This window comes from Antedon bifida, chromosome 3, assembly GCF_963402885.1.
Source record: "Antedon bifida chromosome 3, ecAntBifi1.1, whole genome shotgun sequence".
Taxonomy (NCBI): domain Eukaryota; kingdom Metazoa; phylum Echinodermata; class Crinoidea; order Comatulida; family Antedonidae; genus Antedon; species Antedon bifida.
In genome coordinates this window covers 28970339-28987512 of record NC_136228.1, presented here as the reverse complement: position 1 = coordinate 28987512, position 17174 = coordinate 28970339, and the positions used below count along the sequence as shown (strand labels likewise).

Genomic DNA, 17174 nt, shown 5'->3' with positions numbered 1-17174 from the left:
GTGACCTTGGTGCTAACGTAGGCCTAGGAAGTGAGCGTTTATCTACAGGCGTGCGTTCATTATCAACCGATGCTTGATTGATACTTTTTGCTTTAAGCCATCGGCAGGGTTTTTTGTTTGGGAGGCTACAATAGTATGAATGCATTCATCCTGTAAGAAGAGTGTTATTTATGACGATTTTTTTATTTGTATTGACAGAAAACATTCCTAAATGCGCTGGATGCCAACACCCTATTTTGGACCGATTTATTCATAAGGTGCTCGAGCGGTTTTGGCACGCCAAATGCCTAAGATGTTCAGAGTGCGGTTGCCTTCTAAACGAACGATGTTTTACGAGGAATGGTGAAGTTTTCTGCAAAGAAGATTTTGCAAGGTATGATCATTTCTTTGCGTGCGTATGATTTTTTTTGTATTTAAAAGGTTAAAGTGTTAATCGTAGAAACGTTCTCTTTTAAAGGATAATGACATAATATTTTCAAAACCTTGAATTTAGAGCCTTTGATTTATATCAAGCTATTAGTATTTAGAGAAATCATTATTTATAGCTTGTGTGAATATGTTCTGACAATTGTGAACGGGTGTGAGCGTTTTGAAAATATGATTGGCTAAATAAAATGTAGAACAATAATCTTAATATTTGTCGGCATAATAATCATTATTATTCTATCATCGACATTTACCGTTGTTACAAGTTATTGCTGCCCAAAGGGCGTATGCTGATGACGTGGGCATGCATTGTGTAGTACTACAACTTTACACATATAGGCCTATGAGGTGAAACTAGAAGTTCGGCAAATCGGAGATAATAATACATTAGACGGATCATCTCTTCGTTTTTTGACTATTGAAAGCAGTAAAGAGGCAATTTCTTTTTGTTTGCCACAGGGACGAAATTCCTCTACAGCATGAATGGGGAGGGATTGGGGATTGTCATGGTTTGGCACGATCGTCATCGTTCACGTGAACGAATGCGCTATAATAATGACGTAATGTTAGTGTGCGTAGCGTCGTACAAAATGCCCAAATCGTCCCATCGTTGTTGTCAAAATCATAATCAATTGAAGACTTTGAATACTAATTGCTAATTATGCGAATTTGCTTCTTTTTTTCAGTCGGTTTGGAACAAAGTGTTCAGCTTGCGATAAGGTCATTGCTCCTACGGAGGTAGTACGACGGGCACAGGACAACGTTTACCACCTGGACTGCTTTAGTTGCCTTATGTGTAACACACAGCTCTCTACGGGTGACGAATTCTACCTGATGGGAGACAGTAAACTAGTATGTAAGAGGGACTACGAGGCAGCAAAGGCCAAGGGTAGGTTACACTAGGAACTCGATAGGTTGGACATACCTGTTGTATCAATCCATTTTACCACAAATAACACTCTATACACCGTACTGTAATAATTATTAAGCAAACGTTTATTCTATTTCACAATATATAACACTTCGATTAATTATTATAACCTGTTATTATTCTAGCAAGCTTTCTTTTGATACACACTTTTTATTCAATGACTTTCTCATCATTCATCATTCTTTTACATTAAAACAAACTCATCATACGTTATCTGCAGTAAAAGCCATTACTGCAGTAGAATTATTTTAACGTAATCCTTTAAAACTTGTTAAATACAACATATTATAAATCTGTATTAATCAATTCAAAATATCCCTGATGTGTAAAGTACAAAATATAAGGTAAAATATACACTATTTCAATCTTAACTGATACAAAAAAATACACCTGCTTCTATTAATTTGCATAACCACACGTGCGTGTCGTGACGTTTCGGTGTCCGGTTACGAACAACCTAACGTACTCACAAAGACACTTCAACTGCACATGATTGTGTGTAAGGTATAAGTGTTGAAGGTCAAATCACTTGATTAACATTTGTACACACAATATTTTATGAAATAAATGGCTCTTCAGTATTCAATTTGTATCGCTAAGCGCCAGTGTGCTTTCTAAACACACGCCTAAGATACATTTTATACAATACATTACCTGGTAATTCTAGAAAATACAAATAAAGTAGACGATCAGAAACCGGGAAATACCTGGCAAAATATGGAGACCACTAGAGGGCGCGCTATTTGATATTTCGGCTCATATTAAAGATACAGATAACTCGAGATTTTAATACGGCTTTAAAAAAAAAAGTCTAATGAATAGACACTGTCTGTTGTCTAATAAACAAATAAATAAGACGCTAACTTGAAAATTGTGAAATATCTTGAAAACAAACAAATATATAGTTTGGCGAACTCGGGTTTTCTTAATACGTCGTACCAATGTGATCTGTTATGTGTGAAGATATCGTTTATCTAATAACTAATATTTACAAAATCTTTGTATTTTCAGAAATGGAATTAGATAATGCGAATAAACGACCACGCACTACCATCACAGCCAAACAGTTGGAAACATTAAAGAGTGCGTATACCAGTAGTCCGAAACCACCAAGGCACGTACGAGAGCAGTTAGCGCAAGAGACGGGGCTGGATATGCGTGTGGTTCAGGTAATTGTCTACAATTTGTTGTTGATGTTTTGTTGTCTGTTTGGCACGTGCACGTCATTTTAATAATTGATATATGTACTAAGATTGCGTACTACGTAAGTAACCTTGTTGCTGTTTACCATAACATGACTACCCATCAATTAAATACCGTCTATTCTTTTGTTAGGTTTGGTTCCAAAACAGACGAGCGAAAGAAAAACGATTGAAGAAAGACTCCAGTAGGCAGCGCTGGGGCCAGTATTTCCAGGGTAAAAGACCAGGAGATAGTAGTCCGGGAAATCCAGGGGATTCGTCAGTTCCGTCTCCGAAATCAGACGGAGATAAAACAGAAACAGACAGTAAGTAAAAATTCAACACGTGCGAAATGACTACACCAAAGAAATTAACGTACCCGGCGGAGAGGCACGGCACGACCGAACGCAAAAAGCCTGAAATGTAGCTGTAGTAACCCACACCTGAAGTACGATAAACACGTCCTTAGATCATACAATTGTAGCTTGTTGTGGGTTATCTAATCCATACCAAAGTAGGCTAGCCAGTTTCCCAGGGCTGACACGATTAAAAAAAAACATCTGAGCCTAATCCACACCGAAGAAACTACCTTCCGTATGCTAGAACGACAAAAACTGTTTTGTTTTCACTATTATTATACAGACACCTCCATAGTTAGTTAGCATGATGATGAATTTGGTCCCTCTGGGCCCTAACGTTTGCAATAATGAACGGATGCGATCAAAGTATTACCTCCATGTTCTTCTCCTTAAAAATAAACTGGCACGATCAACGTTTGTGCTTTATATTGTCGTTTCTTAAATAATAACCGACGTCGTTACGTGCGTTAAATGAACTGACACGATTAAAGCTTGTACCTCAAAATGTGATCTTTCATGGCCTAATATAACTTTTGATTTCTCTTTATTAGGTGATGCTGGTTTAACAATAGACCGAAATGTAATTTACACTGAAGAGCCTGAACCAACACAGATGATGAACACGCATAATCATAATGGAGGATTTGCGGTAACGCCGTACTTACCGCAGAACAACAATGGCTACCCAATGAGTCAATCTCCAGGCCTACCAAGTAACCAGCCCGGTATGATGCCAAGTATCCCACCTTCAGATACCAACCTCTCGGCCTTGATAAACCCGAATGCAGCACATGGCCTAACTGCTGCCATGCGAGCGATGGTCCACGCAGGCGGAGAAGAACTCCATGACGGAAACACAATGTATGATGATTTTCCAAGCAATCCGTCATCGTGGATCGGCGGCCATTCGCAGTTTTGACCAACGAAATGGAGAAATTATAATGATTCCAATTGTACATTGTCTGTTTATGGCAAAGTGACTTTATGACATTGAAACAAACAACTCGATTTGATCGAATTGAACTTACACGAAACTGTGTAATATATCAGGGCCTATCTGAAAGGCACAAGAAGTGCAATCTTTTACACGTATTTTACGACTGTTTTGATTCCTAGCCAATATTTAACTGCTATTTTAATTTACTTTAAAGAAATTACCTAGAAGGTAGGTAATATAAAAGGCAAATATGATACACAGGAGTTTTGAGGTATTACATTTTCTTATAAAAGAAACTAGTTATTCTCAATGGAGAAACGTAAAACATAATTTTTTAAATACCACCCACCAGACGAAATGTTTTCTGGTTCTGCATCTATTGTTAAGTTGATTATTATGCGCATGTGTGAATTCAGTGTGTGCGTGTTTGACCGATGGAATTTGTTAGGGTGTGCTATTTTTTTATTTATGAATATTAGAGTCAGATATATAATTACTTTGTTTATAGTGTGTTGTGGTTTTATATTTTATTTAAAAAGAAAACGTTACCGTTTTGTACCGTACGTTCTCAATCCCAGGTTTTTAGTTATTCAGTAATTTAAAAATGATTTTACTTAAAGTGTTTAAAATGTAATGACACCACTGCCAAATGTAATTGATTATTGGCTTAAAATAAACAATTATCTCTAACAAAATTTCATAAAACGTAAATGATAACATTTAACAGTTTAACATTGATACATGTTTTGTTTCTTTGTTGTTAAACCATGTTTAAAGAGAAGGGGATCAGTAACTAGAAAGGGATTATAATGAAATTCAAACCCAGTATTTACCTGCCGAATACCGAAAACGAATATCAATTATACAGCATTAACCTATACACGCATTGTTTTGTAGATAACGATAAAAAGTGATTATTGGTGTGTATCATGGTCTTTTAACATCTCATTTTAGCCTTTACATTTATATTTCATAGTTGTAAAAAACAAAACAGAATTTTATTTTGTAATTATTGATATTTTGTACGTAATTAATTCCTTTACAAAATATGAATTTACCTTGAGTACCGTAGATGTAAGTAACCACAGAGGAACTGGTTTCCGAATGATTACATTTCTCTTTTATTCGTTAACAGTAGACAGTGTTTGGAAATACTGCTTACAAAAACTGAAAAATAAAATTGTATAGGTATAAGTTGACGGTACAAGTCCCATTCTGATTAAAGCACATTTTGGGAGCACTGTCCGTATTCACGAACTTAAGGAAATACGTGAAGAATAACATAAAACTTACAACATTCTTAAAATATTTATTGATCTATATGAAAAATCTATAGTATTTAAGGGAAATATTTTTACTCGTGTTGTGATAGTGAATAAGGTCACAGATTTTGCCTTCTCCTAATTATGTGGTCTTTAATGATTGGAGAAAATGTATTTATCAACTATCGTACTGTATACAAACGTACATAACGATTGCACATGACAATCCACCTATTTATGTATAAGTTAGAGCAAAGCAAATATTTTAACGTTGTTTTCTCTCAACTGGAGTTTCAATTGGGCATTCGTGTAAGATAGTAACATCTTCTGATTTAGTGTACGACTAAACAGATTATTATTATTTAAACCACAGTCATAATAAAAATATGTGATCCGGTTCCCAATACATTGCATAATATGTAAATTTGATAAAATCAAAATTAAAACTTATATAATTGCATTTAATATTATTTATATGTATATTATATAGTTAAATTGCAGTCGCCCGATCTTTCTACCTTGTATTTAAATATTTTATTATAGTTAAGTTTAGGAATTTGCTGCAAATAAATTATTTATTTAAACTTTTTTTACTTTTTAGAAAAATTAAACACAAATCAATTTTTCTTAAATATATAATGTGTATGTATAAAAATCAATTCATTTGTATTGTACATTTGTTCATTCGTCGTTATTTATTATTGATAAATATGTGTCCGTTTTAAATTTTACGTGCAAGCGATTACAATAAAACATAACATGAAACGAGTGTGCAATGTTTTGTCTGGTTCTGTAATAATATCCACTACGCTCATAAAACAAAAAATACACGAAGTAAAAATAAATGTTTTGGGAACAAACTAACCACCACCACAAAAAAGAAGAATAAGAAGAAGAAAACAAAATTAAAATCTTATATAATACACAGATACAAGTCTACTTTATTGTCAAAATCTTAAAATTGTATGTGTTGTACCTTAGTAGATCATTAAATAATACAAAGTGATAAATATTTAAATATATGATTACAAGGTACTATCTTTTAAAGATGTATTGTCCCCCTGAAAAATATTTTTTAACAACATTTTTGATGAATATTCCATTTTGATGTAACATAATAGTCATCCACTTTGAAAAAAAAATTGGATAAAAAAAAATGTATTTAACTGAAAAAAAAAAAATGTAATTTAAAGCAAAAAAATGGTCACATTGGCCAGCCAGCCAGCAAATGGTTGAATTTAACCATTTATTTTGTCATTTTATAAGTGAAAACATTATTTGTTTTCGTTTTTTTTTTCTACAGAAGTGATTAACTTTATGAAAACTACAAAATAACATATTCAAAGTCTGATTTAATTAATCTTCATTTTTCATGGTTTTGGGGGACAATACATCTTTAAAGTTTTGATTAAATAAATTGCATGCCATATACAGTGTTGAAAATCTGAAACGGTTTGTGGAAATTGTTTTCTGTGTCTGTCTAACCCTTACTGATCTGTATAACCGACACCGATAACTTACATAGAACTCGGGTGCCAACTTTGACAAAATATATTTCGGGTGATTTTAAGAAAACAATGAGATTCATGCTGTATTAATATTATTTTAAAAACACGCCACCAACCATTACAATTGAATAGAGGGCGTTTATCGAGCATACAACACAACCCCCTCTAGTGAGACATAATTTTGAGTTTATTTGATGCATGAATGAACACAATGCCCAGGCTTCCTGTTACGATTGCAAAATAATAGAACAATTTATTATAAGATATTACTTAAAATTAATTGTAATGTAATTCATTTGATAGTGAATTTTGGTAATAATCAATACTTTGGTAAGTTTAGACAAAAAAAGAAACAAACAATTTACTTTTAACCTGGCTGCATACTACATTTAGAACATTCAATAAGCTTGTAATTTGTAAAAAATGTGATTGCTAGGCTTAGATCTGGCTAATACATCGATGGATAAGATCGCAATTTAGGACCTTTACGAGGCATTTGCCGGGCATATTTAATTAATACTTATTAATAAGTGCTCAACTCAACTAATGCTCAACAACTTGCAGACTGAAAACTTCCAAAATGTAGACCTAGTACTACTGTGTATCTTACTGGGTAATCTCTTCTTCCTCGGTCACATTCGCCTAGACAGAAGAAGAGATTACCTTCCTAAATGTACTTAACCTAACCCTCTAAATAATCTCTCTCAACTATTAAAAAAACACGCTATTGATAGACCTCGAACCCAGGGTTCCAGTGTCATAGAGTAAATCCTTTACCACTCGACCAAACATTTCGGTTGGGATAGTCACGTCAATTGGCTATGATCGCATGGTTGTTCAGTCTAGTGTGACCGTGTATTCAAATGAGGCAAATGTGACCGAGGAAGAATAACCTACCATCTTACTGACATTCTAACAAGTAAACAGTTTGCGATATTGAGGGCGGTATATAATCTTCCAAAAGAATTATTTTATTTTGCTAAAATTGATCAAATATATATATAACGGACAGTTAGAATGAGTTCATATGACATTATGTTTGCCTTACTCAGATTTACCAGAACGTCCGCGAACCTGGAACCGAAAAGTGAGCACAAAATCTATCATGATTTGATTTTCAACGGCAGTTGAGCGACAAAACGAAAATATATCTTCGATTTGTCTTTCTAATAGACAACTTTTGGATGGGGCCAAATCCGTTAGTCCCGTGTAGTCTGCATGCATGTTAAAGAACTTTGGAACAGAAGTCGAGTAGGCCGGCTGCACTCGAATTTTGACTGTGTGTGGAGCATTCGGATCGTCTCTTGGTGTGCTGATCTCGGTAGGCGCGCTGTACTGCTAACTGCCGTTGGGAGGGCCCAATGCAACTTTCCAGTTTTCCGTTAAGCTTGTGGACGATTATATAATTATATTGATACAAAATGTGGAACACTACTCTTTACTTCGACTCCAATGTGTGTCTTTCTTTCTAAGAGTAAAGTATTATTATTATTTTATTAAATATTACTGAAACTTCCGTAAGAGGGCGCGCTAACCTGAACCGGAAGTGAGAGCACGATAAAAAAATACCGTATCCGGACAACTACTCCCTTGACAATTACCACCCGGACATGGGACAACTACCCTCTAGGACAACTATCCCCTTAGGACACTACCACCCAGACAATTACTCCTAGGACAACTACCCTCTAGGACAACTACCACCCGGACAACTACCACATAGGACTCTCTCCTCTAGAACAACAACACACTCTGGACAACCACACCTAGAATTTAATTTAATTTATTTTGCTTTTTTTTCTAATAATAAATTACATTTGACATGAAGATGACATATAGAAATCTAGGAACACAGTTTACCTAGCTGCACCAGTTATCGAAAATCATATAAACACTTTATTAGCCCCTTACTATCGATACAATTCACCTGATTTTGTTCATTCATTTTCTTTTCCAAAACAAATGTTTTACCGTAAGAGCTTATATCATTATACGTTTACTGCAAGTCCAGTAAATATGGAATATTGGTTTGACTGTTACCTACCCAGGGGTAGTAGTACTAGGGGGTAGCTGTATTATGGGGTAGTTGTCCTAGGGAGTAGTTTTTCTAGGGAGTAGTTTTTCTAGGGAGTAGTTTTTCTAGGGGTAGTTGTTCTAGGGTGTAGTTGTCCTAGTGGGTAGTTGTCCAAGGGAGTTATTGTCCTAGGCGGTAATTGTCCTAACAGGGTAGTTGTCCGGGTGGTAGTTGTCCTAACAGGGTAGTTGTCCGGGTGGTAGTTGTCCTAGCAGGGTAATTGTCCAGGTGGTAATTGTCCGGGTGGTAGTTGTCCGGGTGGTAGTTGTCCAGGGGGTAGTTGTCCTGGTGGTAGTTGTCCAGGGGGTAGTTGTCCGGGTGGTAGTTGTCCGGGGGTTAGTTGTCCAAGACCCAATAAATACATTGATACAATGATTGTCAACGGCAGTACGTCCAGTAGCGAGTGGAAAGATTTCGATCGAAACCCCTTCATTGTATCGTTCTAAGAGACAACTTTGGATGGGACCTAAAGTCGTTGGTCCCGGTGGTGAAATTTCTATTAAACGTCGAGTCGAGTAATAAACATTTCGAGTCCAAGCGTGTATACTGCACGTTCAAGAACTTGATATACAAATTCGAAAAGGGGGAGATCGTCTCCCTGTGTGCCTCCACTTCTCGCTGGCGTGGAAGTTTCTCAGTAAGCTTGAGACCCTATTATATTTACAAAATGTGGCACATTATTCTATAGGCCTACTTCGACTCAAACTTTTCCAAACTAAATATTGCGGAACATCTGAGAGAGCTATAATTATGATGAGTAACCGAGACACCATTACACAACATGCGTCTGCTTATCTTATAATTGAGTTTGCCGCGATCGCCATCAACGTGACTAAACAAGGAGGGCGATATAATCAATATTCTTAATATCACGGGGTGAAACTAAAAGTAGAAAAAAAGCAAGTGGATCAAGTCATGTAGATGAAATTAAAGAAATTAAAAACGACAAATGCATATACTGTAAACGATACACACCATTACAAAAATTGAAAATACGAAAGAATAAACAAAATGGTTGTCTCGTGATAACAGCAAAATCTGTAATAGCGCCCTCAAAATTGCATGCATGGAGATACGAATGCAGATATTTCATCAGAATGGCCACGAACACTCAGATGACAGACTTCCCTCTAGAAAAATAGAATATCGGGAGGTTTTACGAAATCATTTTTTAACTATAGGACGATATAATATATATTTTTTAAATACATCAAAATAGAGGGCACTATTAAAAATGTAAAGTATTTTGATTGTAAGACGAAAAATACGATGCCATTTATTAAACAATACATGAATTTATTATAAACATCTTTATCTAGAGTAATAAAAATTAAAAATATGGGGACATTTTTTTTGTTTATCCAAAATATCTGGCGGAAATTGGAAATATATTACATTCTATTATTAAGCACATTAATGAGCGTCAAACGATCATGTTTACAATAACAATCATTTTTCGCGACTCTATAGCTCATGTCGGTCGGTTGGTCGGTAAACACTAACTCAAATTTGAGCACGCGACTGCAGCCATGTATATGGCCTTGTGTATATAAACTTCTAATTTGTTCTTATTTTGTACTAATTGATATGTTTCAGTCATTTCGGAGTTTTGAAATAAATAAAAATGGATAACTTCGACGATAACGACAATTGATATCATAAACTACTCTCTTAAAACCTACTCCTTTTAAGCCTGATTGTTCGAACTAAAGTCCCAACACGAATTACTTAAGTTCGTCGATGTGTAAGCGAGGTAGTTGACCTTAGAATATCGCATTGATTAATGCCTAATTGTCATTGCGAGTCAAAAAAATACAGCATGTATTGCTTTAATCCTCTTTAATCCTCTTTAATCCCTTGCGACTTTCTTTGTGTTTTGTTTATTAATCTTCGTACACGCTGTGGTGTTACTTGATTTTTCCAATACACTAGATAGTGGCAAATAGCACTACTCTGATAGATGAATAATGTATCGTGTCTCGGGTCATACATTGCTTTCTTTTCTCTTGAGTAATGGAATTTTGTGTGAAATCTGAATTTTAATCCGAATGAACACAAATCAACGACGTGAACAAACTTGCTGACAAATTTATTTAAGATGATAAACGAAGAAAATTGAATGCCGGGTATTAATCAATAAAAGGATAGATAACTGAATGTGAAGAAATAGATAGACGAGTTGATTAATATGAAGAGAATCAATAAATAAATAGATGAATATCTGAATTGATTAGTGAATGTAATACATAGTAGGTGAAAGAATAGCTGAATAAATGCACAATATTTGATGAATGAATGTTACACAATGGAGAAATAAGTTTATCCGTGATAACACAGAGGGGGTGCAGTACGCTCTAGAGAACTAGAGACGATTCAAGACGCGACTCGTGCGGTACCCAAGGTAAACTTGGAATTCTTCCGAGGTTCTTTTAGTTATTCTGCAACACATTTATATAATATTATTACCAGTTGTAATAAAATATTCTTCCAATATTAATTAATTTACTTTTTTTAAGTTTAAAAAGCATAATTTTATTGTTTATTGCAATGTATTTTTCATTGTTTTGTAAGCCTAATATACAAATAAAGGAATACCGGGATGGGAAGATGAAAACGGAATAAATATTGAATTCAATTAAAAAACTATATAAATAATATAAACATAAAATCAACTATGATTATTTTTTACGATTTAAGAGCACACATAAACTTATTGATGATAAACTTGGTTACTGTTTAAAATATACCGTAAATAAATATATTTTTTCATTGTGTTTCCTATTTATGCATCGTCCAATATGTGATTTTGTAGAAGTAAATATAGTAGAACTCTTAGTGGGACACCCCTATTGAAGGTACACTCTCAGGGGACACTTTACCACAAACTCAAGGGACACACCTATATTAAGGTGAATGGGACACTTGAGTGTGGTGGTTGATTCAGCCCCTATTAAGAGGACAATATTGTTTTCAATAAAAAATGAAAAAGAACAAATAATTTTATTTATATATCGTTATTAATGCAGACATTATTTTCAATTTCTTGAGTCCAACAATTCTTGTTCATTTTGGATATTTGTTCTTTTCCCGGAAGTACTGTCCCCTTAACGGGTTCTACTGTATCAGTAATTTACCTATATTTCGTTCTGAACCGTACGAAATAACCCATTTATGAAATAATCTATCTAATTGAAACGAACTAAACAAAACAGAAAGCTAAATAAAAAATGAACGAACACACAAAAATCGATCTTAAAACATCTTCTCACACATCCATAAATCACTGTATACGAATATATTTACTTATCCTGCAAAATATAATTTCATCATGAATGCTAAATGAAATAAAAATAAACCCAAAAAGACGTTAGATATTGAACAAAGCAGGCGAAATATTAAACGAGATATCGCTAATAGCAACAAGTCAAAAAATAATAAAATATAATTCAATTTATGACATTTTTCACTGTCACACACCTTACACAAACGAAAGTCTGTTTATTCTATTTAAGCTCACCATCTATAATGGTGGTTAATAGGTTATTTACATTGTCAAAAACCTGTGTGATTGATAACATTAATTGCACCGTTTGTCATCCTTTATATTAATTTCTTTTAATTTAGTCGATTATACAGTTAGAAATGAGTTTTTTTTCATACAAAAGTTTCACCTGTTTACGTACACACGAGGAAATTGAAAGAGGAAAGAGGGTTAATAATTCATTAGAATTTTTAAATAGAAATTCGAATTATTTATCATGAAACTTCGATGTAATTAAAGTTCAATAATATGAATGGGAAACATAAAGAAACCTATAGGTAAAAATACGCAGAATAAGAAACAACAAAAGAAAAAAAAGTAATATGTACAAACTATGTAAGTATTGGAATGGTAAAACTATACTGAAGATTATGATGATATGTTTTGTACGAAGAATGTAAAGAAAGGCGAGTCATTCTCACAAAAGACAAATAAAAGTATATTTTGGTATTATGAGAAATAGATTTAATTATTTACTAAAAAACTCAAAAATTAAACATTATTTTGAATAATGATCAATTGTATATGATTACTATAGGCCTACACATTTCAATTTCTATTTTTTCATCAGGGAAGAGTGAAACTGTAATTGTGATTTCATTCTTCCCTGGTTTAATTGCATTACAATTTTGTGGTATACTCCTGCAGGTTTTACTTACTGATAGTATTATAAAATAAAGATGATTTGATGTTGCTTAGTAAGAGCTAATAACATACAGTAGGGCCTAACTATATATAAATGAAATATTAGTTCTTATTATTATTATTGACACTGACAATGGCTGACGTATTTTGTTTGATGTTAGATACGTTTCTTGAACGTTCCGAATTTCGAAACCCCTGTTTACATCAATCTTTACTTAATTACCCTTATTTTTGCGTTTTGTGATGGCACTAGTTACGTTCCGTCATGCACGAGTAATTTCTGAATGACGCAATGCATATATAAATAAGAGTGGACTATTATGCTCATTACGAGTACCATCGGGTTATAGTCCGGTATGTATCTGCATCATGATATTGCAACAAGCCAGACATTTTGAAAATAGGTGGAATGAATTTAGTTGTTTTGTACTTGTCGTCAGGAGAATATTGACCGTGAGATTTATAAATTAATTTCAGGCAACAGCAAATAGCTTGATTGTGTTGAGCTCTGTCTACACTATCAAACTAGTTTGACAAAAAATTGTGATGTGCCCAAATATGGTAGTGATATGCACAAATATGGTAGTGATATGACATCATCATGTCCATATGGGCACATCACATTCTTTGTCACATAAAGTTTGATAGTGTATACAGAGCTTTAAGGAGTATTGAACGAGGACAATAGTTTCTGTCGCTGTTTATGTTCAATATTAATAGACCCAAAAACAAAATAGATCAAATTAATATGATCACATGATTCTTATACGTGTCAAATATGTCCATTTCGTGTTTGCCTGACCTATACTATGAATTCTAAATTCAGCATTTGCACTCGTTGTTCACATTCAATGTCTTTAATCATATAAAGATTTTAGAGTTCTCTAATACTTTAATAGAGCGTTAACAAATTAAAATGACCATCGATATGGCAGTGACACGTGACTCATTGTCACTGATAGAAATGATGAATGAATATAGTTTGCGAGTACACAGACGTCATAGTGCCAGTTTTATTCAAATGGCGCCAATTTCCAAAGGAAATGAAATTTTGACACCTTCTTTCAGATTAACAATTAGAAAAAAACGTGCTTACGTAAATTATTTCCTTTTCAGATGTTACACTAATAACATTGCGATAGTAAAATGTAGTTTTTCTTATTATCATTAACGTGATGTCTTGTTCAATTTTATTTATGCAAGATCATTAGGCCTAGAAAATTCACAACCACTTTGTATACGAGAAGAGTACTTTCTCGTGTTGAAATCACGTTTTATTAGACACTACGACATTTAATTTTGCTTCAGCGTTACAAGCATGTATCACAAGGCAATATATTGGATTCAACGTCATTTAGGTTGTACCGGCAGGTGGAATTACGCTAGCAATTGTCCTAAAGTATCTTTCCAAAATTAAAGAATATAAATTGGCTATTTCTTTGTCCTCGCCAAAGACAGTATTCAAAACTAAGTGTTGTATTCCGTCGAGATGGATACATTGTAACACAAAATCATGTCGGCGTAAATAAGCTTTATTGTGATGATTGTGCAGGTAGAGGAAAATATTATGTAAAATAAAATGACAAATTCAAGATTAATAGTAAAAATATCGAGATGATAAATAGGCTGATCGATTATAGACAAAAACAGTATGGGCCTAGATCGTTGTTTTGAGTATAAAATATACTTGAAAAAATACAGTAGAACTCAAAGGGTCTTGTAGTAATGTGGTGCTTTGGTAGCCTACTGGAAGAGTGAATACGGTATTGGAAGAGTGATTTTGTACGGTATTGGAAGAGTGGTGCGGTACGGAATTAGAAGAGGGGTGCGGTACGGTATTGGAAGAGTGATGCGCTACGGTATTGGAAGAGTGATGCGGTACGGTATTTGAATAGTGCTGTGGTACGGAATTAGAAGAGTGATGTGGTACGGTATTGGAAAAATTATATTGTACGGTATTGAAAGAGTGATGTGATACGGTATTGGAAGAGTGATGTGGTACGGTATTGGAAGAGTGATGTGGTATTGTACGGTATTGGAAGAGTGATGTGATACGGTATTGGAAGAGTGATGTGGTACGGTATTGGAAGAGTGATGTGGTACGGTATTGGAAGAGTGATGTGGTACGGTATTGGAAGAATGGTGCGGTACGGTATTTGTAAAGTGATGTGGTACGGTATTTGTAAAGTGATGTGGTACGGTATTGAATAGTGATGCGTTATTAATTTCGTTTTAACAAAAATAAAAACACCACAAAAGAGACGTGATTTAATTTGTCTAATAAAATATTACGTTTTCTTAGGCAAAGATTTTTGATCTGTTGGAAGAAAAAGCACCCAGGTATAAACATTTCTAACGAACATAAGACAGAATGGAATAATATCTACACATTGTAAAACAGATCTGCGTGAACGAGAAGGTAAATTGCAAATATTTCATCAATCCTCTTGATATATGATTAACCAATACACACAACTCCTACTAACGAAATAATGATCTCAATTTTGAATTTAACACCGTCTTATCATTATGTTGTAATAATTCATATGATTTCTATCCGTACAAATGGAAAGCTTTCGTTTGAAATACACTGGGGGCACATTAAACTTCTCTCAATTATCGGCTGTAGCATATGAATATCTCTACTGAGATAGTTTTTAATCAGAACCAAGGCAAAACTAATCATGAATCTATGAAGCAGAAAATAAAGTCGTATTGAGCAGAGATGAAATTTTTAATAGTTTGTCTCGTTAACACCCATCAGTGTTATTGGATCGTTATTAGATAACTTGCAAGTAGTTGCCGGAGATAGATACCAGTGCACGAGTAACTTCTAACGTAAATGACGTCTAACTTACGGTATGCTACAATTAAGACATAGATAGTTTATCCAATTCTCATTGTGTAACATATACACACTGTCATATGCAAATTATGTATCTGATTCTCCTGTGTGTACATATAATATATAATGTAGTATTTGTGTTTTATTATTTTGCTTTATACAATACAGAATTTGCCTATGACATGTTGAGCTGCCACTAAACGGGAGTCACTCGTCTGTTCAGGGGCTGAGCTATAACGGTACACCGGGGTAACCCCTACACTTCCTAAAGATGCACTGAGTTCTTCAAAGTACACATGAGCAAGATGGACTGGACTTTTAACTAGAGTTCATCCTAGAAATATAAGTTAACCACTGTCTCTATATCTACTGTATCTAATCTATAATAAATTATAATCAAGTGACGTCATTATCAATAAGAACAATAATCATATCGTTTGAATATTTCGATTAGACAAGGTTTTCTTAACAACGTCTAAACTAGTGTCATTTGTGTAAAAGCCATTTCTGCAATTCATATAGCAAAAGTATAAAATATTCAAAATTAAGAATTTGTGATATTAATTGCTTATCATTATTCAGTTATGGCATACGGCGATTATTAATCGTTATAATTTTTGTTCATGAATTAATTTGAATTTCAATACCACTTTAAGGGAAATTTAAAACGTAGGTAAAACAAAGTTATTACTATTACTGAACTAAGTGAAAACAGTATGATTATAATATGCATTCCTTAATATCGAATAGTAGAATAGACTCATCGCAACCGTGCAATAGTATGTTCGCTATTCTCGATAACCTCAGGTATATTGCTTTAGTAGATATGAATACATTGCACTGTACATTGAACGATTCCAAGTTCCCAATCCAACAAATATTTTCTAGTTAGTTTTGTTTTTAGGCCTATATATTTCTAATGTGGGATATTTAGGGACTTCTGATATAGTGCACATATTGATTTATTAGGCCTTATATTTTAGACCTAGTTGGTACGACCTGCTAGTACCCCTTTCGCATCGCATGAAAAACAGGGCTTACACACACCGAAGGGTACACCATGAAAAACGCCGGTGTTGCCCGGAGTTTGCTAGGTGATATGAAAGGGTATATTTTTCATCACTACGTTATACTTCTTATAAAGGACACAAAAATGATCGAGGACCACCACCACAATCCATAAGACGAACACAATATAAAATAGATAATAAAACAAAAAGAGATAATTTCCCAGCTTAAATAAAAAACCCTCATAATTACGTCAATAAATTATTCAAGGGTACAAAATTAATGGATCAAAACTAAATTAAAAAACGGTGTATGCAATTCCAAAGGAAACAGAAATAATGTGTTAAAATTAATGATTTTATTAATGAGGCAATCTGTATGAATACGGTAGTAAATCATTCACCGTAGTCCATCTATTGAATCTTTTAGCTTTGCAGTCACTAATAACTGAATTTAT

The 17174-nt window shown here is 34.0% G+C and overlaps 2 protein-coding genes across 3 annotated transcripts in view; both read left to right on the top strand.

The window, feature by feature from the left end:
• Positions 1 to 5810, top strand: part of LOC144836902 (LIM/homeobox protein Lhx3-like) — a 38597-nt gene extending 32787 nt beyond the window's left edge. For both annotated transcript variants that reach the window (XM_078691825.1, XM_078691824.1), the window contains exons 2-6: positions 199 to 373; positions 1113 to 1315; positions 2369 to 2526; positions 2693 to 2864; positions 3449 to 5810. In XM_078691825.1, the coding sequence (XP_078547951.1) occupies positions 199 to 373; positions 1113 to 1315; positions 2369 to 2526; positions 2693 to 2864; positions 3449 to 3816 (1076 nt within the window). In that variant the 3' untranslated portion in view covers positions 3817 to 5810. The remainder of the gene's footprint in view (positions 1 to 198; positions 374 to 1112; positions 1316 to 2368; positions 2527 to 2692; positions 2865 to 3448) is intronic.
• LOC144836908 (melatonin receptor type 1B-B-like) overlaps positions 1 to 17174 on the top strand; it is a 304056-nt gene that overhangs the window by 86500 nt on the left and 200382 nt on the right. The window lies entirely within an intron of this gene.